General features: G+C 40.5%; 1 protein-coding gene across 1 annotated transcript in view; it reads left to right on the top strand.

The window, feature by feature from the left end:
- Window positions 1–1,347: 1,347 nt before the first annotated feature.
- HMGA2 (high mobility group AT-hook 2) overlaps window positions 1,348–27,963 on the top strand; it is a 128,295-nt gene continuing 101,679 nt past the window's right edge. Inside the window, exons 1-3 of the mRNA XM_045184729.2 lie at window positions 1,348–2,243; window positions 4,874–4,960; window positions 14,963–15,013. Coding sequence (XP_045040664.1) covers window positions 2,133–2,243; window positions 4,874–4,960; window positions 14,963–15,013 — 249 coding nt within the window. The 5' untranslated portion in view covers window positions 1,348–2,132. The remainder of the gene's footprint in view (window positions 2,244–4,873; window positions 4,961–14,962; window positions 15,014–27,963) is intronic.

Genomic DNA, 27,963 nt, shown 5'->3' with positions numbered 1-27,963 from the left:
ACCTCCTCCACAGGCTCCGCGGACCTGGTGGTGCCTAACTCCCCGCCTAGAGCTGTAAAGTAGGCATTTTAATTCCACGGTGGTCTGTATTTTTTGGGGAAAAAAATTCTTCCTCGAGCGAAAGTTTTTCTTTTGGGATTAATCCAAAATAATTTTGGGTTTGATGCATGAAAATCTGAACCTAATTTTTTCAGAGGTTTTTGTTATTCAAGGATGAAAAGAGGCACATTTAAAAATGTCCTCCACCTTTTCAAAACGGACTGTGGTCATTATTGTGTTCACATAACTCTGAAACAGCCCAAGCTATAAAATTAGGACCTGGCAAAAAGGGAGTTCTTAAGGAGAAGGTTAAATCGAGGTGAATTGATGGGAGAGTTGGCCAGTTGGCACATTGCAGCGTTAGGAAGCTTACAAGGTACCCGCTCGGGGCAAAACTTTTACCCTGCGAACGTTGGAATTCAGTGCATAGAGCCAGCTAAGCGGGTGGTGGGGGTGGTAGTGGTTGGGGAACTTCGCATCGCCTCTAGTCATTCCCGAGAAAACTGAAGACGCTGGTGCGCTCCGAGTGCGTGTGCACTTTGGTTGCACGTGTGCCTGCATCTGCGAACGTGCATGTGTATCTGCAGGCATGTGTGCATGTAAGTTCGAGAATGTTTGTTTACGCGTGTGTTTAAACATGCATGTGCTTGTGCGAGTGTGCACGTGTGTATCTGTGAGTGTAAGTGTGCGTGCTCGCCGGGTCCTGCGAGCTGTGAGGAGGGCATTCCGAGGCAGGGCAGGGCTGGCGGGGGCCGCTCCTAGTCCTTTTCAGTGCCTTCCCACTCACGGGGACTAGAACTCTGCGGCGCTTGTAGCTAAACGCTTCCTGCAGAGTGTTGGCTCGGCTTCGGGAAGGTGCAGGTAAAGGCTAAGCCCCTAATCGCGGCTCTCCTGCAGTCACATTCCCGAGCCTTCATAGGACAACCACCCCCAGGCGACCTTGGGCGGCAGGCGGGGCGAGGCCAGCAGCGAGTCGGTTTGGGATCCCCGCCTGTCCCTTTAACCTCGCCGCCAGGCGGGAGCACGTGAGCGGGGCTCCGGGTGGCACCCGGGCGCCGCCGCCGACGAGGCGGTTGTATTTCGAACGCTGCCTCTGGCCCACGGCCAGGCGCCTTGGCTCGGCGGTCTGCCTGGCCTCCCTCCTTCTCATACTTTTCCTCCTGCGCAGCCCCCTCCCCTTTATCCGCCCACGATTAGAGGTGGGCACTACTCCTCACCCCCATCCTGCCGCCCCCTACACACACACACACACACACACACACACACACAGACACACTCATCCTGCTTGAATCCTGGGGGCAGGAACTCAGAAAACTTCCAGCCCGGGCAGCGCGCACTTGGTGCAGGACGCAGGAGCGAGCAGCCGGGTCCCCCTCCGACTCTCCCGTGCAGCTGCCGCCAGCTCTCGCTACCCAAGGAGGCGCGGTGCCACCCACTGCTCGTCCCCTGCCTGTGCTCAGTGCCCGACCCGGGCTCCGCAGAATCCACCCATCCTCCCTTGCTTTCCGACTGCCCAAGGCGCTATTTGTTTTCTCTCTCTTTCTCTTTCTTACTCTGCGAGCGCGGAGCGGGGCGGGGGGGTGGGGGGAAGAGGAGGAGGAATTCTTTCCCCGCCTAACATTTCAAGGGACACAATTCACTCTAACCTCTTCCCTTTCCAAGCCGTTTCCGAAGTGCTCCCGGTGATCGCAACTCCTGATCCTAAGCCGAGAGGGGAGCCTCCCAACTTCAAACCCTCTTTTTCTTCCTCGCTTTCCTCCTCCTCTCAGTACCTCCACCGCCACCTCCACCGCCACCTCCACCGCCACCTCCACCTCCACCTCCGGCACCCACCCACCGCTGCCGCAGCCACCAGCAGCGCCTCCTTCTCTCCTCCTCCTCCCCTCTTCTCTCTTTTTGGAAGCCGCTGGACGTCCGGCGTTGATGGTGGCAGCTGTGGCAGCCTAAGCAGCAGCCCTTGCAGCACCCAGCTTTCGCTCACCCCGCCTCATTCTCCGGCCTTATCAACCACTCTCGCGAAAGGTGCTGGGCCGATTGGGGGCGGCGAAAGCGAAGCAGCTGCAGCGGCTTTAGCGGCGGCGGCTGGAGGCAGGATGAGCGCACGCGGTGAAGGCGCCGGGCAGCCGTCCACTTCTGCCCAGGGACAACCTGCCGCCCCGGCGCCTCAGAAGAGAGGACGCGGCCGACCCAGGAAGCAGCAGCAAGTCAGTACCTACCCGGGCGGGGTGGGAGCTGCAGCCCACCTCCGCTCTCTCTGCGAGGGCCCGGAGAAGCGCGGAAGTCCGGTGGCCGCGGCCGCCGCGCGCTGCCCGCCGGCAGGGGGGCGGGCTGCGGAGTTCCGTGCGCGGCTGAACCCCGGGGCGCCGGCGCCCCTCTGGACCGGGAGGTGGGGAGCCTCTGCGGGCAGCCGGGCGGAGGAGGGAGGTGGGGTCGGGCGAAGCTCGTTCGCGGATTTTCGCTATTGTGCACCCCTTAGAGTGTCGCGGTAGCTCCTAATGACTGAGAGCGGCCGGGGTCCGACCATCCAGGATTCCCCGGGAGCTTTCCGAGCCGCTTCGCAATTGTCGGGGCGGGGGAGGGAAGAAGTGCCGGGGCAGTGCTCTGGAGGGGCAGCGCTGGTGGGGCAGAGTTGGAGGGGCCGAAGTCCTGGGGGCCGTTGGCTCTTTCTCCCGCCAACCCGGGCTGCTCGCGGGCCCGGGTCTGAGTCTGGCGTGCAGCATCCGCCCCCTTGGCGCCTTCCCCAAGCTCTCGGTGGCCCGAGACTCGCGCCCTCCCGACAAAGAACTCGTGGGCCCGCCGGGTCCTCCCAGGGCTCTTTAAATGCGGCGCCGCCGCCGAGGTGTTCCTGGGAACGGGCTGAAGGAGAGCTAGGTCTGCAAAGGACGGGATTAGCTCATTTGACCGAGGGCGCGATGGAAAGTAACGTCCGAGAGGGTGCACCGTAGCGTAGGGTCACTTCCTCGCCTAGCGCCCAGTCTCCCTTTTGCTCCTGGATCCCGCGCCTCCGAGCTTCAGACATTAAATGTGTTACTTTAGGGCCATTGGCTGGGGGTTGGGAGGGGACGATCAAGGGGCACCCGGGACCCCGCGGAATGGAGGGTTTTGTCTGAGGATGCAACCAATTAAGCGTGCAGCCGGCGCTCGCAGGGCTGAGCTCAGAGCCCAGGGTGGGGGGTTTTGTTCACTGAAATTTCCAAGCCTTGGCGGGCATGGCTGGAGCTGGACAGACTATAGAGAACATTTAAACTGCGCTTCCGCAAGCTTTTAAAACTTCTTCATTCCTTAGCCTTAAAGCACTTCCTTTATGGCAAATCGGCCGATTAGAAAATTATCCTAGCGTCCCAAAGCTGCCCGAGAGCAAGGTGGGGATATCGAACAATGTTTGCTTGCCTGGGTGTTTTTTTCTTTTTGTTTTTTGTTTTTAATAACTAAGAGGGTTGTACCTTTTTGAAATCATCAAAGGAAACAAGCCCGTCTAGAGGCCCCCGAGCTTTCCCGCTCTGCCCAAGCGACACTTTATACCGCAATAGGATCCTGTTTTACACCTCCCAGGAAGTCTGTGCCGTGCCCCCGCCCTCGTTTCCCACCCGCCACCCAGCTTTCTCTAGCTCTTCCAGTTGCCTCCAACCTCCAAAAAATAATCCAAAAGAAATTGCAGTGGGGTCTGGAGGTGATTGGAGGTTTTACCTTTGAGTTAAGGCAGAGTTCACAAAGAAAGGAAAATGTGTCTCCGAAGTGTTTGCTCCGGATGTGCCCACTGGCGCTAGTGGTCCCAAAGCTTTCAGTAACCTTCCCCAGATTCTCTAAGTAGGGTGCGAATTTTCATTGAAGACTTTCATGAGTTTTAAGCTAATTAGTCTCATTTAATCACCAAATCTGAATGAAATGAAATTTGGTGATTCACTGGGTAAATATTTAGGAACTGGAATATTAATCATCGCATTCTCTTAACCACTTGAGTATTTACTACTTGGCATAGAAGCCATTTAAAGTTTTGCTAAACCTATTGATAGTTTCAATTTCTTCTTCCCAGACACTTCCAGGCCAGCTCACTCCCTCCTTTTTGTTTTCTCCAGCTCACCCCCCGCCCCCCCCCCCCAGGAGCTCTAGGAGTTTTCTCAAAAGAAAATTTTGTAGAAATTGTTCATTTTTATCAAAAAATATTTAAATTTAGACTAGAGTCCATGCCTGGATCTCCAAAAGGAAGTGGAGAATTGAAGCAATTATCTAGATAATTCAAGCAAAACCTCCCACAACAGATTTACCATAATTATTTGGAAATTTTAAGGGGAATGGAGTTATTTTGAGTTGAAGAACTTGGATAATTGCTCCAATACTTCACTCAATGTGTTGACCGACAATGCAGATATATAGATGTGATTAAAAACCATCTTTTCCGTGGGGAAGATTGTTGAAATATTTATGATGTTAGCTTGGTATTTCTGTTTGAGATGCTAGAACAATGCTTCGTAGTATTTGTGTAAAATGCTAATTGTTGAGTTGCCAAATGTATAACCATTCAACTTTTTCACCTCAAAAACGAATGACTTTCTGTGTAGAACATGCAAACTTGTCACCCTTTGTTACTTTTGTAGGGTTCAAATAGAATCTAGTTTTCATATGTAAAATACACTTTTCCTCTTTGAACCCTTGATTTAAAGTATAGTTATTTCCCCTTTCTCTAAACTCTCTACCCTCATCACTGTTTATACTTGAACTGAATGCGTTCCAACAGTTTGGTGGAGCAGCACATGAAGGAATATAACTATAGAGTCAGGGTCAATTTCTTGCAGACATTCTTGCCACAACAGCATTTTTTTCCTCCCACAATTAGGAGCCAACTGGTGAGCCATCTCCTAAGAGACCCAGGGGAAGACCCAAAGGCAGCAAAAACAAGAGTCCCTCCAAAGCAGCTCAAAAGGTGAGATTTCTTAAGTCCTCCCAACTTTCTCAATGACCACAGGAACTCCCCTGTAATTTTCCCATTCTAGATCCACATTTAAGGATTTGTCTTAACTGGCTAACCCAAGACTCATTTCCTACCCTTAGTATTTGTAAGATTTATAAGCAAATGCTTAGCATAAAAAGTTCATGAAAAAGTTCATGAAGAGGCTTCAGTGTTGTTTTTAAACAAGCAATCACCAAATAATATGAGACTTAAAACGGAGGTGGAAGGGGGAGGAGGGGGAGTGAAGAATGACACCATTAGGAATTGGGCCAGTTGTGAAATAGTTAAATACAAATCAAGACTATAGGTTTTGCAATTTCCTTTAAAAATAGTAAAGATTAATTTACTTTATGCTTATTTACGAGACTACTGCAAATCCAAATCCCCCTATTAAAGTTAAGTGCTTTGCCAAATAGACAATAATTAGAAGTAAACCCAATTATGGGATACTGGGAAAAAATTATGAATTTTACAGCTTTAAATTTGATGATAAAGTATACTGTTTGTTTACAATAAGTTTGCAGTATAACATATCAAAATCTTCTAAATAGCCTTTCCACTAGGTGGTATAGAAATACTTTAAATGGGGCAATGAAAAGTATTCTTAAACAAATATTTGACTCACTTACTGTATTTTGGAGGGCCAGGACAGGACCCAGTCAAGTACAACTTCCGGTGTTCTTCTTTATAAACTTTATATTACAGTCTAAAATAACTATGTTGCTTTTATTTGAGCTAGCAAATAGGAAATATCTCAGGGTCAATACATGTAAAGAGAAGTGAAGGTGACTATAAAATTCACATTTTTTTTAGCATTATAAATAAATGTGAAAGTTTTCCTGTATTTTATCTGTAGGTTTGTTTATTAGTTAAAAACAAAGGTTCAAAATTCAGAAGTAAACTTTGACATATCTTTGAGTAGATTTGAGTACACCATGTATAGTTTTTGTTAAAAAGGACTTACATGCTCATCTTTTGGGGATTAATGTTTTATGTGGTTTTCTCTATGACTATGGGCACTAACCATATTATATGTGATGGGTTTTATGTTGTAAACTGTCATAGCAACCAGTGATACATATTTAGGGTGGAACTATGATTTCTTGTCTGTTTTATTTTAACAGTCTTGAACAGAGTTGAAGGGGCAGATTTCTCATATATTTAAATATAACTGTCAGAAGGAAGATTTGTGACTCACATTTAATCAGTAAATTTTCAAGTAGCTCTAAACTACCCTGTCATTTAGGAATGAGAATATATAATCTTATATTTCTGACATGAATACTTTCTGTTACATTTTATCTCATTTATTAAATTAACTAAAATGGCTAATTCAACAGGGTTTTTTTATGTTGCATAGTGTAGGATTTACTTAATTTTCTTCAGTGAGATGGCAGAGGGATATCTTGGTAGGTAGCTAACACACAGTTAGATTATGATCTAGTTGTTCTGAAGAAAAATGCATCCTTGTAATACCTCCCAGGAAGAAATACATAAATCTCATCATAAATAAATTCTTTAAAATTTAAGGCAAAAAAGAAAAAGGAATTATCTTTCAGATTTCATTTGTATTACCTGATTTCCAGTGAGTAAAGACGTGCTTCCATCACCTTTCATTTTGGACAGTTTACCACTGACTAACCAAATCTTTATTGACAAGGAGAGCTGACACTTGTGCTAATTTACCACCTAAAACAAAATACCAAAAAAAGTTGATCTCTTCCCAACGAAGGCTTAATTTCTTTTTAGTTACTTTTATGATAGGCATTAACAGTGACCTTAATAGGCCACTCATCTCTCTGACAGCTCTGTGTGCACACATATTACAACTTCCAAAACAAAGTAAGCTTTCTTGTTCCCAAAGAAATACTTCCCTGAAATCTTTCATTCTCCCAGACAAAATTACTTCACACAATTCTGTTGTAAAAGTCGCCCTTCTAATATAAGGGAATAAATATATTTTCCCATAACATGACTGTTAAACTTCTTCAGTTTTATAAATTACGCTTCATTTGGAGAAGATAATACTTTGCAAAACAATGATGACATTGATGAATTGTTCATGGCATGTGTAAATTTAAGGTATTTTCACTTTCAAATCAGTATTTATTGAGTTTGCTACTACCCTATAGAAACATGATTATCAAACATATATTGTATTCTAACAAAATATATGTTTGTAATGATTTTGAAAAGGAATCTTTTAAAGAAATAGTTACGTTGTTCATAACATGTAAGGTAAACATACCCTGCTAGACTGACCACAGTAGATATGAGAAGTCTTCTATGATTAATAAATTGGATGGTCTCCTGAGAACTGAGGCTCATCAAAATGAAAACTGTATAACAGAAACTGGTAAGTATGTCAGAGAATAGAACTCTAAAATGAGAGGAGAGGCAGGGAGCAGTGGAATCCTGATGATACGTGCTTAAACTTCCTTGCAGCTTGGAGTTCCTTTACTTACAAAGTTTATGTTTGGTCTCAGTAACTGGCCTTGGGGCATTTGAAAACAAAACTGCTTGTTGGAAAATTAGCAATGAGAAACTTTACAATGCATGCAGAGTGTTGCAAGACCAAGTGTTGGACTACTACATCAGCAATCCCTTTAGTGTCAGACCGTATTCAATGTAAATCGATTTGTGTAATATAAAACAAACATTTCTAAAGACACAGTCTGTTATGCTTGGAGCTTTCAGACGAGAAGATAATTCTTAAATCTGCTTATATTCCATTATGACAAATTCTCATGGATGACCATTACGTAGCAGTCCTATCACTCCTTAGAACTCCAACCTGAGTGCTCACAATTTGTCCCCGAACAAGTTCCATATTGTTATCTTAATAAAAGGAACCAGAAGTTAATGTTTTTCTGAATACATAACTCATTCATGTGTGTGTCTGTGTTTGTGCGTCTTGACCTTTTTATTTATGTTTTACTTTGAGATATACCTGTGACTGGTTGCCTCTTAATTTCCTTTTTGTTTTGTTGTGTTTTCTTCTCCTGTTTGTGCCGGATGGAAACACTTTGTATTTTCACATTTCCCATGTTTGGGGAAAAGAAAGATATCTTCTCCTTTATGTTTGGTTGAGGATTTGTGTTGCAGCTGTTAATCATGAGAAAATACGAAAGAGGTGTCATTAATTCTCCAGTGTTTAAGTTCACAAGTCAAATTCATGTCTAAGTCTCAAGCCGGTTCTCATTCAGGTACTTTCAGGGGAAAATAGATTGAATCAAACCTTAATAGAAGGAAATTGCGTACAAAAAAGATCTGATGGGTGAGGTAGCCCTACTTCATAATGTCATAGATTTTCTTCAGCTTATTTTTGACCAGACCGAGAGATCAAAGTGCAGAATGAAAATGTCCAGATGTATGATTCAAATAGTATGTTTAGGTAAAGATTTAAGTTGTATCTTCTATTTGCTCAAGCAAAGAAGGCCTGCTATTAATTGGATACTAAAAAGGCAGATTTGCACTCCTTCTGAGCACATTCCCAGAAATGTTCTGGATTTTTCATAAATGATCACTAACACCAATCATAGATATTTTTGGATGAGAGAATGTGGGTTTTCCTTATCATTTCAGGTAAATGTTAGAGCATAGTGCTGAGTGAGGACAACATTTTTTTCAGAATACTAGGCTCAATTAAAGAGAGTAACCCAAGGCATCATTATAGGTAAGTTGGGGAAAGATGGTTTTGGAAGTTATCATACAAATTCCAGCCTATGGTTTCTACGTTAACTAGTATGATTTATTTATTTATTTTAAAAGATTTTATTTATTTCCAGAGGGAGAGAAACATCAATCTGTTGCCTCTCGCATGCCCCGAACCATGGTCCTGGCCAGGGTCCAACCCAGGCACGGACCCTGACCCACAATCGAACTGGCCACCTTTCAGTTTGTGGGACAACCCACGGAGCCACACCAGTGAGGGCTGTCGCTGGTGTGATTTAGTGGGAAGGTAATTTCCGCTGGGATCCAGGACCCTATCTAGTAGGTAAATGAATCCAGGAAGGTAGAATTAAGTAAAGTCCCAGTATTGTCTCCATAATCTTTATATTTTAGGCTGATTTACCTAAACAATTAACTCATCTTTTTTTCACTTTACCAGGGAGGACCAAGCCTTATTGCATCAGTACATTTTATCTGGCAATGCCTTTGAGTCATCATAGATTATGATCCAAATATAGGAGATTCAAGTACACTAAAATTATTTTATGAACTAACTTTATTCCAAGGGAGCCATAATTCTCACTGTCTGCAGACTCTCATTCTTCTCACCTTTTTTCATGGAAGGCTCCTCAGCACTTTGACCACAGCCCTGACCCGTTTTTATCTCCAGATCTCACCAGATCATTGTGTAAGGAGTGAAAACATACCAGCTAGGTACTCTGTTGCATCTCAGTTCTTTCTTGAGAATAAATGGGTGCTGGAAAGCGTTTTATGTCAGTAAAGTCATGGAAACCTATCCCGTCTTGTTAGGTGACTTTCTGCAGTTTCTAGAGCTCACCGTGGAACCACGTAGCTTGGCACAAGGGTGGAACAGTGAATTTCACTATGCTAAATTCTAAAGTTTTTAGTTATGAATCTTTGTTCTGCCAACCAGCAGGAGAAAGTGAATGGAGGACCCATTACATTTTAGGCTGTTGTTTTATTCTCTGTTGCTTTAATGCACTGAACAGTTTTGAGTGGCATCTTCTCATTGATTTAGCAAGGAGAGTATTGCAGTCGTTTTTTTCCAGGGGGCAGCTAGCTCAGAAGGTAACCCCTATGAACTCTTGTATCATTGATACTGATTTTTCTGATTACAAAAGAGGTAGAGGGAGGGTTTAAAGGAAGATAATGTTAAACTTTGAAATAACTTCTCTGGTCATTTTGGCCTTGGTTTTAATTTAGTGCCTGTATAGGTGAAGTTGGGGGGGTATAAATAATGATAGGGGAGTTGACAATGAGGGCTTCCTTGGGTAAAAAGAGCACAAACTTCAGTAGAGGATAGAATTTACTTACAATTCCTGTTGGAAAACATACAAGTGATGGCAAGCTTGTAACATCTTTTTAAGACTAAAATGGTTGCACTTAAACTTTAGAAACCCCTTAAAACTGGGTAACCAAAAAAGCGAAATGAGAGCTACTCAGTACTTAGTCTAATTGATGAGTCCAGGTGATTTTAATGCCAGTGCATGTTGACTTACCCTGTTTATATTTTTAAGAGAACAACTGAAAGAAAGAAAATGTGACTTTTTAACCTTTGGATAGCTGACTCCATATCCTGTTAGGTCTGCAGGTCTTAGTCTTAAAATTATCTGTCTGTATGTACATACATATTATACATATACACAAACAGAGATACATGAAAACAAAACAAGGTCCTGCTATGCCTAAATGTTCTTTTAGGGTTTCGGGGGGGGGGGGTTGTTTGTTATTCAGATGTACTGATTGATTAAGTTCTGGCTTTCACACAGTATCACAGTACATATAAAATATGATGAGAGCATTTAGATGAGCAAAAACTTAATAGCTGTCTAAATTTGACTCAGAAGTCAGAACTGGATAATTCTCTTGGTTCCCAATCTCAGCTCCTGTCCATGTCTTTACAGGAAACTTGGAAATGTTTTACTTTTAACTACTCATTTGTTTCTCACCCCAGAAGGTTTTGATTTTTAAAAATTTGCTCATGGCTATTTTATTTTGTGTGGGAGCATCTCCCAGAAGAATAGACCCTTTATTGCCTTGAAATTAGATTGGGTCTTAGTTCCACTACTTATGAATGTGGGCAGATGGCTTAATCCCCCAATTGTGGAACAGGGGAAGTAATAGGGGCCATACTTAAGTAAGATGATGCTCAAAAAATCACTATGGAAACTTAAAGAATTGGAAGGTATGTTTTAAGGGTAGCATTATAAAATGTGGAGAGAAGAAGAAATTAAATTTGAGTACCTACTAAATGTTGTTGCTTTTATCAGGCACTTTACATATATATATCATCTCCTTTTATCCTCTGATGTAGACATTTTGGTTTTCATTTCACAAATGAGAAACTGACATATCTAATGTTCAACTCTAGTGAATGGTGGCTCCTGGATTTGAATTCTAATCTCATTCTGAAGCTTATGATGTTTCCTGTGCTATAGATGTTGTCAAATATTTTATAAAATGTTTGCTAGAATGTAGACTGTTGTCTCTAGTGACCTGAAATGCAGGTTGGAAGTTAGGTTCTGAGACACCTTTGGAGGGCAGCTCTATAAGCTTGGACTGCAAAAGTGCTTTAGCCAATACCCGCAGACTTCTGGCCCCCAAATAAACCATAGGGCTATGCTTTTGGAGATCATAAGACATCCAAAAGCTTTCTTGTTTGTTAAATGAAGGAGCTAGATTAAATGCCTGCTAAAGTCTTACCCAGAAGTGCTACAAAGTTGTAGAATTCTGATAGCAAGAGGGAAACAAGACATACACATGATATAAACAGCAACGTTTCTTTTTTTTCCTTCCTTCCCTCTTCAGCGAATGTGTAGTGAGCATATCTTGTGCACCAGACAAAACACTGTTTCCAAATTCAAGAGCTATGTTTGTTAGATGAATTTCCTTTCTTAATTATTTTTTTAAGTGCAGAGTGCATTTAAAAGCCTGGAGTACCAGAACTTCTTAGAGAAAGAAATAATTACATTTCCCATTTAACATTCCTCCCAGCCCTCATGAACTTGCTTCTAAGCATGTTATGAAATTAAAGATACAGTTCTGAATCTAGACTTTTTAAAAAAGTCAATATGAATGAAGACAAGCAAGGAAGAGACATCACTTTTAACAAGATACAATAAGATAGCTGCATATATTAGCCTAACAGCGCTGATCATAGTCTGAAAATTCAATTCTTGCAAGTGTAGAATTTCCACCCTCACCCCACCTCTACCCCCCCCCCAGATAAGCAGGAAATACTTAGAATGAATTTTTGTTTCAATTATACATGGGTTTGCAGTTCAGAACCAAATTCCACTCTGCCAGAGGAAAAACAAATATACACTTCCAAGGGTATTGCATATGTTGACATATTAAAAAGAAAAGAAGCCCCCCAAATGTTTTGTTTGTCTTCTATTGAAAAATAATATCCTGAAGAGCATTAAACACAGGGAAAAAATTAAAGCCTGTGTTCTTCAGTATGTAAAAACCCTGAATCTATGCTGGTTTATAAACTAAAATCCTAACTTGTTTTGCAGCCTTTGTGAAGTTTGATCAGAATGATTAAATAATGTGGGTTTTAAAGAACAATGAAAACCTCCCAGATCGACGCCACACAGCACAGCTAATGTGTTTCTTCTAGATGCAGTCTCAGAAGAGGGTTTCAGTTTACATGGAACACCGGCCTGAAGATCTTGGAGCAAGTTTGCTTTTAACAAATCCAAGTGACAGTGGTGATATTTTGCCCTTTAGTTAATGGTGTGAATTTTGTTTTTGAATAGGCTTTTTGTAAATGAGATGCTCATTTTAAAATCCTTTTATTTGTAGGGCTTTCTCTCTCTTGGAGAGATTTGCTTTCTCTGACTTTGAAATGCAGCGAAACCCTTTTAGAAAACAACCCTCTCTTCGACAGAATTTAGATACACCCTGAAACACAGCAACTGTGCAGAGAGAGGGAGCCTGGTGTGGCTCCACTAGTCTTTAAGGTCAACAGCCTCCTCCCCTCCGCTCCACCTATCATCGCCCTGCCCGCCAGGAAGGGTTTCTATCTTCTGTGTTGGTGTAATTTACTACTGGGTAAATTCTGCTCCCAAAGACTGGCTCAGACACTGCTTCTGTATTAGGGAATTTTGTGCTTGTATAACTCACTATGTACTAGCCAAAGGGTTTCTTAAAAGCTTCATTCTAAAGGTGACGGGTGTAATGGAATATTTGCATTGACTGAACCTTCTGTGAGATTGGACTAACCTAAAGGAAAACTTTCCCTTTAAGAGTTCCATCTTATTAGAAGGGGGAGAACATTTCTTGAGCACCTCATTTGTGGTGGGCACTTCACTCCTCACAGGAGACCTTATCTCCATTTCACATATGAAATCAAATTGGGGTTTTCAGGGACCAGTCCAAAGTTCTAAAGCTAAAATGTTAGAGCAGGGATTTGAATCTAAGCTTTCCAAAGTAGAGCTTGTGTTCCTCTCAAGATAGCTCCCTCTCTCCCTGAGACAACACTCAGCAAGAGGGTATGATTCACTGGACCTTCTTGGCTTTCACTTAGTCTATTTCAGGCCCTTATGACTGACTGATGGTAAGACATTGCCTCGAACCCCTGACAATAAGTGATTCCTTTGTGTAGCCGCTGAAAAGTAGTAAACGACCATTCAAAGTGCCCAATCTGATGGTCAAATAGACAAAGGCTCCACCAGGCTTCCTTCTGTTTTGGGAAATTAGCTGAACCAGTGAGGATTTTAGTTAACTAAAATAGCTACTTAGGGTAGCAAATGCCCATGGAAAGGCAGCAGCACTGTTGAGAGGGTAGGAGTCAGTCCTTAGAGCCCAGCAGGACTGGGTTCAAATCCCAGATCTGCCATTTACCAGCGTTGTGTGTGACCTTGAGTTATTTACCTCTCCTGGCTAAAATCTAGTTGCTCATCTGCAAAATAAGAAAAAATGACCGTCTTGTAAAGCTTTGTAAGGACTAAAATAACATGTGAATGACTTAGCCCTTTGTCTGGGATATTTTAGATGCTAAATAAATGTGAACTAACATTATAATTATTCAGAGTTTGGGTTAGTTCATAGGACCTGTTGGATACTAATGCCAGGCCAGGAAGATATTATTTGATGAGAAATCTTGTGGCTTATTTTGTTTGTTTGTATCTATTATCTATCTTCTATTATCTGTCTGTCTGTCTGTCTATCATCTATCTAATCTATCATCTTTCTCCATCTATTTTTACCAGAAAATTGAAGAGAGAAAGAGGAGATTCTCATTTGGCAGGGTAGACAATTATAAGAGGTAATTTTAGTATCAATGTATGAAGTACCTGCTGGCTGCTACCCCAGGAAACAAAAGTAAAATGCAAAACAAGTTACACTGACTCAGGCTACCTATATTTTTTGTGTGTATATAGCCCTGGGATGATCCTCATACACAGAAGTGTACGTACTAAGTTTTCTTTATCCTGTGTTTATAGAAGGAGTATGTGATGTGTGTGTATGTGGTGTGTGTGTGTAAGGGATGATAAACATAGGGAAATTACTCAATGGACAATGTTAAATTTAGATTCAAAAGGGAAAAAATAACCATGATACCAGAAAAATCTTCTATGAAGTAAAGCAATGAAACAGACCCTCAAGATGGTTAGGTCTGTGTTGAGTGTGGAATTATAGTTAATGTACATATGTGTTGGTTATTATTTTTAATACCCATAGTTTTCATTTCACAGACAAATACTGATGATTTCTTCCAGTTTTTCCCCTCTCTGTTTTAGGTGAACTTATTGACAAGTGATTATCTTTTGGCAAGGAACAGGGAATTAACTAGGCAGAAATATGCAAAAGTTTTTTAAATCAGAATTTTATGTCTTATTTACATTTAGACTTGTTTGTGACTAACAATGTAGGTAGAAGTGCTTTGTAAATTATAAAGCAGTGTATCAATATTAATTTTTGTAACTTTAGTGACATGGAGAGGAAGTCATCACTTAAGAAACTAATTTTCTAAAATACTTTATATAATTATGGGTATATGGAAATAATTTTTTATTATGGATATAAATAAAAAAAACTCACTCCAGGGGACTCTTTTAGGGTGAGGGTTGTACAGGTATCTATTTACATCATACAGTGGGGAACAAAGAAGAATCAAAAAATGCAGAAGATGAACCTAAAACGAGGAGATTGTTAAAACAATCTTAATACCACCTCTGCAAATCGGAACGTGCTTACTTGAAATGTGTCCCTTGGTGCAGCTCTTATAAATAATGTCAGGTAGGAAACCACATGACTTCCTTTTTCATTTTGCAGAAAGCAGAAGCCACTGGAGAAAAACGGCCAAGAGGCCGACCTAGGAAATGGGTGAGTAATAAGATATAATTTCTATTTTTTCCTATTAAGAAGTGTCTGTTTATTTAAATGTGACATTTGCTTTACTTTATCAATTACATGAATTTCTAATTTATGGTTCCATGAATCTTTGAAAGGGTTAAGGCAAGCGAAATATTATCACCACCCTTACTATTAGGCTCCGTGAGTTTACTCAGAACACTTTTCTTTCCTGGGAGTGACTCCTTTTTCTATCTCTTATCAATATGAAAAGAGTCTCCACTCTTCCTTCAAGTGGGGTAACAATGAGATGACTTGTTCAGTGGGTTGCGTAACTAAGGTTAAAGGCTATTATGAAACCTTAGAAGCTGATTACAAATGGTGATAAAGTTCAGATGAAATGTGTTTGAGATAACTTTTTAACGTTTTTTTCTCTTTTTTTCTTTTTTGTTTCCTTTGTGGCTTTGCCCTAGACACATCTCATTTTCTAGGTGGTGTGTGTTTTTTCCCCCCACATTGGCTTTGTTGAGAAAACAGGTTTTAATTTCCAGTTTTTCTTGCTTCCCTTAGTCATTCGTACGTGCCGCCGATATCAGCAGCAGTTTCCATGCAAGTGCGCTTGACCCTATGGGCAGACAGATCTATTTGAGGCCAGAAATTCAGTGATCGCTTAAGAGCTTTGCTCATTTTACCACTTGAACTTGTTCCCTTTGCGGCTACTCTGCCATGCTCTTTTGGTTTGTCTTTCCCACAGACAGAAGAGAAAAGTCTTAACAATGACTAAAACCACTTCTCAAGGAAAAGAAAGGCATCCTCCATACCTAGTATCATCTGTGATGGGATCTCTGCCTGTCCCTTTCTCGCTTCCTTGGTTTATGCTTCCTGCTTCATCTTTTTTAAGCTTCTTTGTTGCGATGCTGGATTATATTTTCCTGTTAGTTTGCCATTTCTTCATCTGAAGTTCTCCATCACTTTTTATTTATACCTGGGTATTGCCTTTCATTTAATTTATTCATCTTGTATTTTTTTTCCCCGTGGCCAACATGTGTTGGGATTAGATTTCTCAGCGCAAGCAAATGGGGTTGATCTTTAGATTAAACACATCTCAGTGTTACAGTGTAACCTTAAAGTAAGAGCATTTCATTCAATGTTCTGTTCAGTAAATGAATTCTCTCCAAACCTACTCACCAGGTGGTAGTCATCTATCTAGACTATGTTTGATTACTTTATGAATATTAGGGAACTTGCTACTTCTTAAGCCTGCCTCTTCTTTCCCGGAAAGCTCAGAACATTAGAAAATTCTTCCATCTGACTTCCTCTAGCTTCTGATCACCGTCCCTAGGCCTCTATTCTGGGAATATACAGAATAATTGTTTTTGTTTTCACTTACAATAACCTTTCATATATTTGAAGACATTAACATAGACCCTTTTTTCTCTTTTTCTGGTTTGAATATCTCCAGTCCTCTCAGTTTCCCCCCCATACATGAACATTCTTGTGACTCTCTTCTGAGTATGCTTAATTGTTAGTCTTTTGAAATATGTTGCCCAGAATTAAGTGTCACATTTTAGGTGTGGGCTCCACAACCAGTGGATTTATCACCGATCTTGTACACAGGGTTCTAGCTACCTATCACTGCTTAATCACCACCCCCAAAGTTAATAATGTAAAAACAAGCCATTTTATTATGCTCATAGAATGTTTGGGTCAGGTATATGGGCCGGGCACAGCAGACAGGCTGGCCTCTGCTTCAGGATGTCGACAGCCTGAGCTGCAAGGGCTCAAGCAGTAGAGGGCCGCTCCAGTGCCAGGAGTCTGGAATCTGGAGGCTTCCTCACTCACAGATCTGGTGCTTTCGTAGGATTGGCTTGAAGTCTGAGTGCGTCTGGGAGTGATTGGAGCGCCCAGCCACGGGTGGCCTTCCAGCCTTATGATCTCAGGGTAGGTTTTCAGCCTTCTGCCAAGCACTCAGGCCTGCTGGAGAGTGTTCTGATGTGTGAGGAGGAAGCTACAAGGCTTTTTTTGACTTTGTCTCAGACATCAAAAAGTGCTACTTGCATTCTACTCAAATGAGCACTCTGTTGACTGAGTTGGTATTGGCGTATATACATATGCACACATACAGGGCTTCCATTCTCAAGCATCAGAACTTTGATAGGATAGCCTACCCCATTGAACTAGTCAATAAGAAAGACCTGTGTAAACTTTCTAATAGGCTACATATCAGAAAATAGATAAGTTGTTTGAAGTCATGAAATTCATTTTGCTGAAATGAAATCAAATACATTATAAGAAAATACAGTGGATGTTAACCAGCACAACAGCTATCAAGTGTGGCTTCTTTTGAGATATAATTGGCATATAGCAGTGGGTAAACTTAAGGAATACAACATGTTGATTTGATGCATTTTATACATATTGCAAAATGGTTGCCACAGTAACATTAGTTAATACCTCCATCACTTCCAATAATTATCGTTTCTTTTTTTTTGTGGTGAGAACATGTAAGATCTACTCTTAACTTTCAAGTGTGTAATACAGTATTGTTAACTATAATCACGTGATAGATTGCTAGAACTTACCCTGTAACTGGCTGGAAATTTGTACCTTTCGACCAATTCCTCCTCACCCCCCACCCACCAGCCTCTGTGGTTCTACAGCCGGCCACTGAATTAATCACAGCCTGTCTTAGCACTTGGAGATCCCACCTGCCTTTATAGCTTTATTTCCTACTCCTCATCCTTACACAACTGATAGTTCAGCCAAGCTGAAATAAAATATGGGTTAATTAAATAAAGTATCTATGTTTATTTTTTCTCAATGGATTCTGAACTCACTTGGTGGAGATACGGATTCCAGGCAGCTGATCTTCCTGCTGGGTAAGAAGCCCATGTGGAGCCTCCACCACAGAACGCTTGTCTTTCTGAGAATCTTTGGGTCATCCTCATTGACTCTCATGGCTTCTAATTTTTACTGGCTGTCAGAATGGAAAATGTTACATAGTAAATTGTTATAAGCCCCTGCTTTGTTCCGAAAGAAGAGTTGTTCTACTCAGAAGAGGAAATAAAAGGAAATTGGATATTTTTTCTAGACAGCCTGTTTCCTCTTTGCTTGTATATATTCTGTTGGGTAGAGTATGCAGCCAGTCACAGTAAGGCGTTTAATGGCGTTCTTTACTGGAAAGCTTGTACTGAAGAAATAAATTATTGCATTTTCCATAGGAAATGGGTTTGTACTTTATAGTAAGTTCAGTTCTTTCCAACAATGTCATTCTCTGCTTTCCTTGTATCAGAGATATATTTTTCAATTGACTGGATTTACTAAGTACATAGCCTAAAAGCCAAATTGCTTCCTTGTTATTCTTTTGGATTGTTTTCTTTTAAAGTTCTTTTGATTTAAAAAAGATGTCTTGTAAATCCTATAGTGCCATGTAATAGGGATGGAAAAAAACATATCTACAGTGTGACCCTCTCATCTGATGCGATTGGGATCCGTAATTGGTCGGTTATTCAAAGGCAGATTAACCAAAAAAATTGCTACTGCGGGGGATGGAGGGTAGGCCGATCCAATGAGGACATTAACTAGATTTTGATTAAGAGCACGTCTGTTTAGGTTATTACCCTTCACTTGAGTTAGATTTTAGATTTGTTATTTTTGATGAGTTAGTTTGGACTTCCCATTTATTTATTTATTTTTACTTTTTGGAAGAAGTGAGTGATACAAGAAAGAGAGAGAAATAGGACCTAACTTTTCTCCTGGTCTTAATAATTGGGAACTCGGGGTCTGGATTAAGATGGCCCATCGCTTCACTAACTCTACTCTTGAACAAATTACATGACCTTTTAAAGGTCCAGTTTTCTCATCTTTAAAAAAATAGTAAGAGCAGTACATTTCTCATAGAGTTGTTTTGAGGATTAAATAAGATAATGCATGCAAGAGACTTAATCAAAAGGCATGGCACATAGTAAGTGCTGTATAAATGTTAGAAGTTATGCTCGACTCCGCTATACACTTTCATGGAGATATCACTGACAGCCTAAACTCTAATTACTTGTAGCTACCAGTGGTTACACATGGAGTGAGGTTACGCATCACACTAACCAAGTACCTTGTTGGTATCATTATGTCTTCAATATGTCTATGCTGAATATCATAAATTTTAAACATCACTCATAAAGAATACTAAAGTACATTGTAAATTTATTTACAGTTAAGGGGAACATTTTAAATTATGGTTTTATAAGCCTTTCTTCTCCTTGTAGAGGTTTGGCGTCTCGTGTTGTTTACCAATTTGAAAAGTTGTATTTCTGCTCTTCGCCTCAGTGTGCACGTGGGAGATGCCCTGGTTTCTCAGACCCTGTGTGGGGTTCCATTAGGCCTTCTGCCAGCTGAATCAAGGCATTTCCTATTTGCACTCTTCGATACTTGCCTAGGTAAGGAGCTTGTCACATAGCTGATTTAGTGATGGAAAATATTTGGAAACCATTTTAGAGAGTGGAGCTAAGGCTCAAGGCTACAATGAAAAAATAAAGATGTTAACCTCACGTATGAAAGGCTCCATCCAGATGTTGCTTAGTGAAGCAACTGGTGCTTCTGGAGGAAAAGAAGGAAGGACAAAATAATAAAGAATAAATCAATGGGAAAAAGATGTTTTTAGGTGTTTTGCTTACAGAATGTCTTTTTGAGAAAGGAAATTAACAACAAAAGGAAAACACTCTCCAATCTGAATTAATGGTTTTTAAATAACGAAAATGATTCTGGAGATACTGAGTTTGACCTAGAAATTGACCCAAGGACCAGATGCTGAAGCTTAAGTTCAGTTGGTCACTAGGAACTAACTAACAAAGCCCAGCTGTTTTCTGGGCTCGCCGATCCTCTTTATTCAGTGCTGGGGTGTCTGCGGCAGTATGTTAATTTAAAAATATGTATCCCAGTCCATCTCCTTCTGGGGACAGTTGTCTTTGTTTTATTACAGAGCTTGTGGCACACAGGAGAGTGATGTAATTTCATTTGTTAGTCAAACATATGAGGATTCTAGATTGGCAACAAGGACTTTTTGTTTTTCCAGGTTTGTAGAGATCTAGAAACATAAATGATGGTTTGAAAATCAAGTAAGGGAACTACATCAGAATTAAAACCTGTTACAGCTAGACTGATTGAAACACTGGATTTCTTCAAAAGATCCCAACCATTAATATTTTGAGGAACCTGGAAATCTAATGTTGAAAACCATAGGTCTTCATTTCCATTACTTTTTCCTTTCAGATGTTTGTTACTTTTTAAAAAAACTTGTAGCCATTTGTAACTTAACACTTTCCTTCTATAAACTGAAATAATGCATATTGCAGATAATTACAACTTTTTACTGGAGTCAGAGGGAAAGAAATGACTTTAACATGAAAAACTCTGCTAATGGAGTGTATGAAGGTATAAAATCATTTTCCCTTAGAAACTTGTAATGATAATAGGCTTTAAAAATTGGGAGATGGTCCCTCTGAAGCCCGTGTTTTCATATATGCTCAGCAAATAGAATATAAATTTTCTGAGGTGCTCAGAATTAGTGAGCATATTTTCTGAAATTATCTCCTCCTTTACAGTATTTTGTGATAAAACGGAAAACTTTACAGAACAGAACTCTGTAGGGAAAATGACTTGTTATTTTGTTTTTTAATAATATACTGTAAAATTTACTAAAATAATTTTTTATTACAAGATTAAATGTGAAAACACTAATAATCATAGTCAGAAGGCAAGAATCGGGTTTGATCATTATATTTTGTCTCAATATTAATTTTTTTTGCTTTTTTCAATGTGGACGTGCTGTTGTTAACTATTCTGTTAAATGGAGTCTTGAAAAAAGAGATTGATAACCTGCCCTACCTGGTCATCCAGTTAAGTTTGGTATGGCCAATTTCTACCAGATCTTAACCATTAAGAATTATAAAGACATTGACCTTGGGGTTTGCCCTTTAAGTGACCCTGCCACAGTACCACAGTAACCATATGGTCTTAACTAAACTATTATCAAGAAAGAACATGTTTTGTTTTGTTTTGTTTCCCCACTTGTAGTTGAATGGCAAGTTATGGACAGGAGGTGATTCAGATCAGTGTCCTGTTTCTATATAAAAAAATAATCAGATTCATTGAATCTTGGCCAATTGTGTTATCTCAATTGCATGCTAATTAGATGACAAGTATCGTGGAAGTCAGTGACCACTTTGTAGGACAATAAGTGTGTTTAAGCCTCTCTCTCTACTACCATATACATATTTGCCTGTGCTCCCCAAACCTGAAGTATTCATGGTAAATATTTCTAAAATACCGGATGCCCTTGTGTCCTATATGAATAAAATCAATATCTGATATATGTACTTTTAACTAGGCAAGATAGGTAAAACTATTTCTCCATATTTAAGGGAACATTTTTGTTCTGTTTTTAAGAGTGAGGTATGCTTTGATTTCTAAAATCAAAGAATTTTTTATTCCAAATTCATCAATATTTAACACGAATAGTTAACCATTTTTGGCAAAATTTCAATCCCATGGGATTTAATGAAGCCTCTCTCTCCTCTGGAGTGAAATAAGGACCTCTGTGTTTTAATGAGCTGAGTACCTTTGGGCAGATTGCTTAATTTACCCACGCTTTTTCTCCTGTTTAAGTGTCTGACAGGAATGTTCTGTCTGTACCTAATGGCTGTCAAGCATTCAGGGTTGTAAAACACAAAAACCTTTATTGCTACAACCAGCTCTATTATCCAGGGACTGATTATGGCGTTTGTAGATGATCCAGCCTCCTGTCCCCTTCTCAGCTTTGTTTTCCGGGCTCCCACCTGCCGTCCGCCCTTTGGCCACTTTGCTGCTCATTAGTGCCTCCACCACCTGGGGGCAGGCCAGGGAGCAGGGCGTCAACTCTGGTAAAAGGTTTGGGGGGAAAGAGGCTGGGAGTAAGGGCAGCCATAAGGTTTTCAGATTATCTCTCAATTTGATACACCCAAGCGCCCCCTAAACCCTCTCCTCAGGCGTAGTTCAGTGCAGCCAGGACATTGAAATTTGATTTTCTTTCATTATTTATTCATTCTTTTAATAATAAGTGGGATATGAGAAGATAAAATATCTTTTTTCAGAATGCTATAGGAAGCAAAATCTCAGTATTGATGAGTGGCTGAAGAATGGGTGTGCTTTAGCAAGTCCATGCCGCCTGTTCAAACCCAGAAGAATGTCACAGGTTTACTCTTACATTAGACTCAGGTTGGGGAATGGTAGTTCTTTAAGTTCAGGTGAAGGAAGGTTACCTTGTGGTATTGAATGAGTCAAGAATCCTATTTAGGTGTTGAAAGATCATATAACTTCTCTAATCAACAGAACAAACTAACAAGCAAAATATAACCGGAGACATTGAAATTAAGAACAAACTGACAGTAACCAGAGCAGGTTGGGGAGGGGATAACGGGGGAAAAGGGGAAGGGTTGTCAAGGAATATGGATAAAGGACACATGGACAAAGCCAAAGGGGGCTAGGATCAAGGGTGGGAGGTGGGGATGGCTGGGGTTGGGGGAGCAGTGGTGGGAAAATGGAGACAACTGTACTTGAACAACAATTAAAAGAAAAAAAGATCATATAACTAGCTCTAGCTGTTATGACCAAGGGAGGTCCGTGTTATCACTTTGTCCTATGGTTTCATTGCATTAACCCAGAAAATTCACTGGAGTGTCTCTTTGAGCGCAGTACGGGCAGAAGTCTTGGCATGGAAGACGGACAACACAGATGTGGAAGAAACTGCTTGAACACTTTTCTGTTCACTTGTTTGCTTCTCTCTTGCTTGGCTGGACCACGTAGACCCTAGAGCTCTAATTTCGAGACCCTTTGATTTTGTGATTTTCTCTTTGCCTAACGGTGTTGCTGAAGTCTCCTAACAGTACTCCGGTCAAGCCCTGTATTAGGTAGGCCCTGGGGACGTAGGGAGGCCCACAGGGTCAGTGTGGGCTGCCTTCCCAGCGCTTGCAGTCTTGGGACCTTAGAAGGAAGGTGTGAGGCCAGCCCATTAGATTATTTCTGTGTGCTTTGGATGTTTTGAGGTTAAATTCCAGTTTTCAAGTATTTTTGAACTGTTTAGAATTGGACAGTCCTTCCATACAAGTGATGACGTTGCTTTCCAAACCCTAGTACCACTGTCATTGTTGGAATGTAGCTATATATAATTTATGAATCTGTTGTACCAGGGGCCTGAGGTTGCATTCTCTCATTATCACCATAGCAAACATCCAGGCAAATAGCTAATGTATGCCTGTTAGAGTTATCAAAATAGCGAGTCAAATTTAATCTGGTTAAGAAAAGCTTTAAAAGATAGGTATTTAGGTGTCAAATATTAAAGTGTCAGCTCCAAAAAGAAGAGGTGACTGGGAATCAGAAAGACCAGGATAACTCCATTGAGCTACCACCTCAACATATGTTGTGTTTTCTCTTTGTTCATGCTGAATATAATTTGTGTTTATCAAATAACTTTAAAATAACTAGGTGTTAAAGCAACTAATTATATATACACTTTAATATTTCTGAATAGTGCTCCCCTTTGTATTGAAAATGAGCTCTTTAAGGGTAAAAAGCATATCATGCTTGTTTTTTTCACTCTCAGCACCTATAGGACATAGGGGGGAATTCAGCAAAGTGATTAAGAGCTCAGACGGGTTTAGTTATCAGCTCAACAAGGCAACTTGCTTATTGTCACCAACTCCAGTCTCCCTGTGTGCAAAACAAAGGGTAATAATAGTTTTCATTTCATAGGATTATTTTGTAAGAAGTAAATGACAGGTCATCAAAAAACTTTATTCAGCATGTTGCAAACACTCACTAGATCACAGTTGTTGATGTTAGTACAGTCCCAGGCTCATAGCAGGACTTAATAAATGTTTGGCGAATGGAATCATTCTTCTGTAGTGTGTATAAAACGTGGTCTTTGACTTTTTGTTTTCTGGTAGTGAACATGGATTTGAATTGCATTTTTTGGCTTTTATTTTTAATTTGATCATTTGTGTTTTTAAAGAAGCCACACAGGGTTAAAGTACAATCTGTGGGCGTCAAAGCAGTGTTTGTAAGAATTTTGAATTTCAGCTTATGTCTTTCCACTTGAGGCATAAGCTGTGAGCCCCTATCACCCAGGCTGACTTTGAATGCCTTGCCCTATATTAATGTTTCCATTCCCTCACTCCTGGAAATAGCATTCTGCTTTCCAAAATAGACTCTAGTGCTGTACCTTAAAAGAATTTTTGTCACAGCTTTGGATCATCAGAGAAACAGAGGAGAGCCTTGTTGGCACAAAATAATTTTCGAAGGTAGTTTCTAATTTTTTTCAACAAAAAAACCCCCACATTTTAATTGCCTGTCTTCCATTTCCTTTACACCTAATTTTAGTACTAACATGGAAATAAAGGCAGGAGGAAAATCAGTTAATAATACTATTGTTTCTTTGACCTCTTTCAAGGGCATTCTGAAGCGCGTCAAGTGACACAGAACGCAGCAGGGTATACGAGTGAGGTTTCTCTGAGGAAAAATGTAATATCCCAGGTTTACGTCACTGGAGGCATAGGACTTCACAGTCGGAATTACACGGGTGGCAATATCGCATAGCTTAGAAGTTAAAACATGAGCATTACCAATAAAGGAAGTGCGGATCTGCCAAGTTTCCAGACCATCCAGGTATTTTCAGTCTTGAGGGAGCACCCTATCACAGGAAGCACCAAAGCCCAGAGGTGAGAGAATTACCCTCTGGAAGACAAGGGAATCATAAGATTATAGCTGATAATGTTCTAGAAAGTACCATTTGTTTTGCAGTCTTTCATTATTTTCAGTTCCAAACGATTCTGATGTCAGAAAAGGCATATATCAGCAGCTGATTCTGGAGTAGAATTTTCTTATTACAGAATCTCAGTCCTTATATTTTATTTCTTACTATTATTCTCTCAAATGGTCCAATTTTAATGTTCTTTAAATTCCCCGTTGGAAACGGATGAAGCATTTGCTGGTCTGGGCCCACGCCCAGTGGATAGGTCCGGGGTGGAGCTGGAATGTATGAGCGTGACCCTCTCTGGTCTCCTGTTCCCTTGAAAGGCTGACATTCAGCAAGTTTGGGACACTGGGTGTGCACCTTAGGAGTTCAGTGGAAGAAATGAAAAGGCAATGTATGATAATGCTGTCCATCCTACATTTTTATTTCCTGTGCTCTTACTAAGTTTTAAATTTCTCTTTTAGAAATAAATAAAGTTTGTTTTCTTACATCCTTTATTCCTCTTTCTTTTCTTTGGACCATATATTTCCTATATGCACAGGATGAAAATGACCTCATTCCCATCCCTGATTCTCCTCTTCATAATTCCTTTCAGAGCAGTGATACAGAGTTTAATGATGTTCTGTTTGGATTGGCCATTTAGAGTATTCATTTGCAGGCCTTCAAACCAAAGCAATAGTGGGTTGTGTGTTTTTATTTAGCGATGTTCTTCTTCCAGTGATAGCCTACTTTTCTTTGTGGACATTAACATTTATCAGTAAAGCAGCCAGGCCTACGATTTTGCACATTACTTTGCATCCTGTTTAGACAGTTGATAAGGTACATAAAATCATTTAAAATCCATAATTTGATGTCACAATAAAATAGTGGCTTTTTCTAATACAGTCTTAATCTTCTCTTGCTCTTAAATCACCAATCTCAGTGAGTATCAGTTGGGACCCCTTTTCTATAGTTAGGACCTACTAGAGCAAAACAAAATCTCGCATTGTCGAAACCTCTTAGTGGTTCCTCAGTGTCCCCAGGGACTAACTCATGCTGTACTGATTTGTACCACATTTTTCTGCTGTGATAAAGCAAGTGGACTCATGTACATTATGAGATGAACAGTATGCTAATGTGCAGGGTGGTATAGTGTGAGGGGGTTCGGCCATACACAGATGGTCACAGTGTAAAGAATTCCCTTGTGAATGAATTTTTTTTTTTTTTTGCTTAAAAAAATAGTTTTCTGCCGAGGATCATTATAATGTGGTATGTATTCAGCATTACTATTTGTGATTCTTTTAGGTAACTATGTTACAATTAAAATTTAGACTTCCCTCCCTGGCCCAATTTGGGAAGCTGGCATTTTATATCCATAGGCAAACACAACTTTTAAAATTTGGGTGAAAATTTAGGTGTCATAGTTTATGGTTCTGTCTTTTTATGAATTGTTTGAGTCTGAGTAAACGTTTACATTGATTTACATACAGTCCTGAATGTATCATTAGTAGAAAATCTACATATATAAAAATACCCTTAAATATCATAGAGAAATCTATACATCCAGGAAGGAAATTTCACGCATACCCTTGGTACTGGTGTGACAGGAGGCGCTTAATACATTTAACCTAAGTTTCTCCTTATACGGTTTTCAGGCCATTTCCTCTTGTCCTGTTCTCAGTGGTGATAGAGAACATCTGGTATGTCCCTTTTCAAAGTAAATCTTCCTCCTGGGGGAGTGTACAGTGTACTCGCTTGGGCCCTAACAGATCTGGGGGTGCGGCTGAGCCTTGCCACCTACTAGCCTTAGGCCGTTATTACCTCTGAGCCTAAATTTCTTCTTTTGTAAAACGAGGCTGATAATTTCTCCCTTGCAGTTTTAGCTTCAGAGTCCGGTTCCTAGTAAATGCTCACAATATGGTACCTTATATAGTTACTGCTTAAATCTGTGAGAAGTTATTGTCAGCTTTTCCTTTTCCATAACAACATTCCCAGATCTTTCTGACTGTGTTCTGTTTTTCTAATCCACTCAAAATGGCTCTAGATGAGATTTCAAACGCTGTGGTAGATGGAACACTAGGTTTGTAATGAAAGGCCTGTCTGACTTGCTTCCTTAGTTAATGAGTTTCTTGTATATGACCTTGGACAAGTCACTTTCACAGCCTGGAGCCTGCTTGCTCACGTGTAAGATGGGGATGATAGTTATCATAGCTTCGGTGCCTTCCTCTCTGCGTTGTAGTGACGGTACCATAAGAAATTAATTTTTAAGTCACAAAACACTGTACAGTCATAAGGTGATAGCAGGGTATATAATCAGCAGTTAAAATTTAATACTTTATAGTAGGGTTAATTAAATTGGTCTTGTTATTTATATATGTTATATAAATGTTATAACATATATAACACATGTTATATATGTTATTTATATATGTTATTTTAAAACATTGGTCACCATCTTCTACCTCACCCTTGTCCTGCATGACAGTTATGAGGCATTTACTCTTTTAAAAATTTCCATTTTCATCTGCTCTTGTGGTTGCAAGGCTAAAACTGGCAACTTCCAGATGTATGACAGACACAGAATTAACACAATTCCGACACTAGAGGTACTGAGTTTGTGTACAAAGGGTGAGTCGGTGGCAAAGTCAGGTGATGTTACGAGAGGGCCAGGTGGTCTAAGCGGGCACAGAGAGATAAAGGGACCCGGGAGAGGCAGATCAGCAAAGACATGTCTCCACTGATGGACATTAATGGAGAGGATTGTAGATCTGCATTTCCTAAAACAATCACTGGCAAGTTCCAAACAGAAGCACGGCCATGGTCAAAACACATCTGAATGAGAGAAGAGCTTCAGGACATTGGGGACTACTTAGAGTGGAAGTGACCTTGGCGGTTGCAGTGATCTCAGGCAGCAGAGGACAATGGCCGACGGACATGTGGGGAAGTGAGAGCGTGGTATTCCAGAAGACCAGCGGTAAAGTTGAGTGTCAGCAGCTGTGTGATCTGAACCCTGGGGACTGTTCCAAAGTGCTAAAATTGGGTGGGGGGGGGAAGAAAGTAGAGTGAATATAGTCATGTTTAAGAGACCCTTTACACATGCTGTTGGTTTTAGTTTTTAACTCTCAAGTATAGTTAGAGTTTCTAGATGCAGGAAGCTTTTCCTCATATTTGTACTGTATTTTTGTTGTTTTGTTGCCTCAATTCTGTCTGGTTTCATGTTTAA

The sequence above is a fragment of the Desmodus rotundus genome, chromosome 3 (assembly GCF_022682495.2).
Source record: "Desmodus rotundus isolate HL8 chromosome 3, HLdesRot8A.1, whole genome shotgun sequence".
In the NCBI taxonomy this organism is placed as follows: Eukaryota; Metazoa; Chordata; class Mammalia; order Chiroptera; family Phyllostomidae; genus Desmodus; species Desmodus rotundus.
Note: the sequence above shows the minus strand (reverse complement) of the source record. Positions and strands in the feature narration are given on the sequence as shown.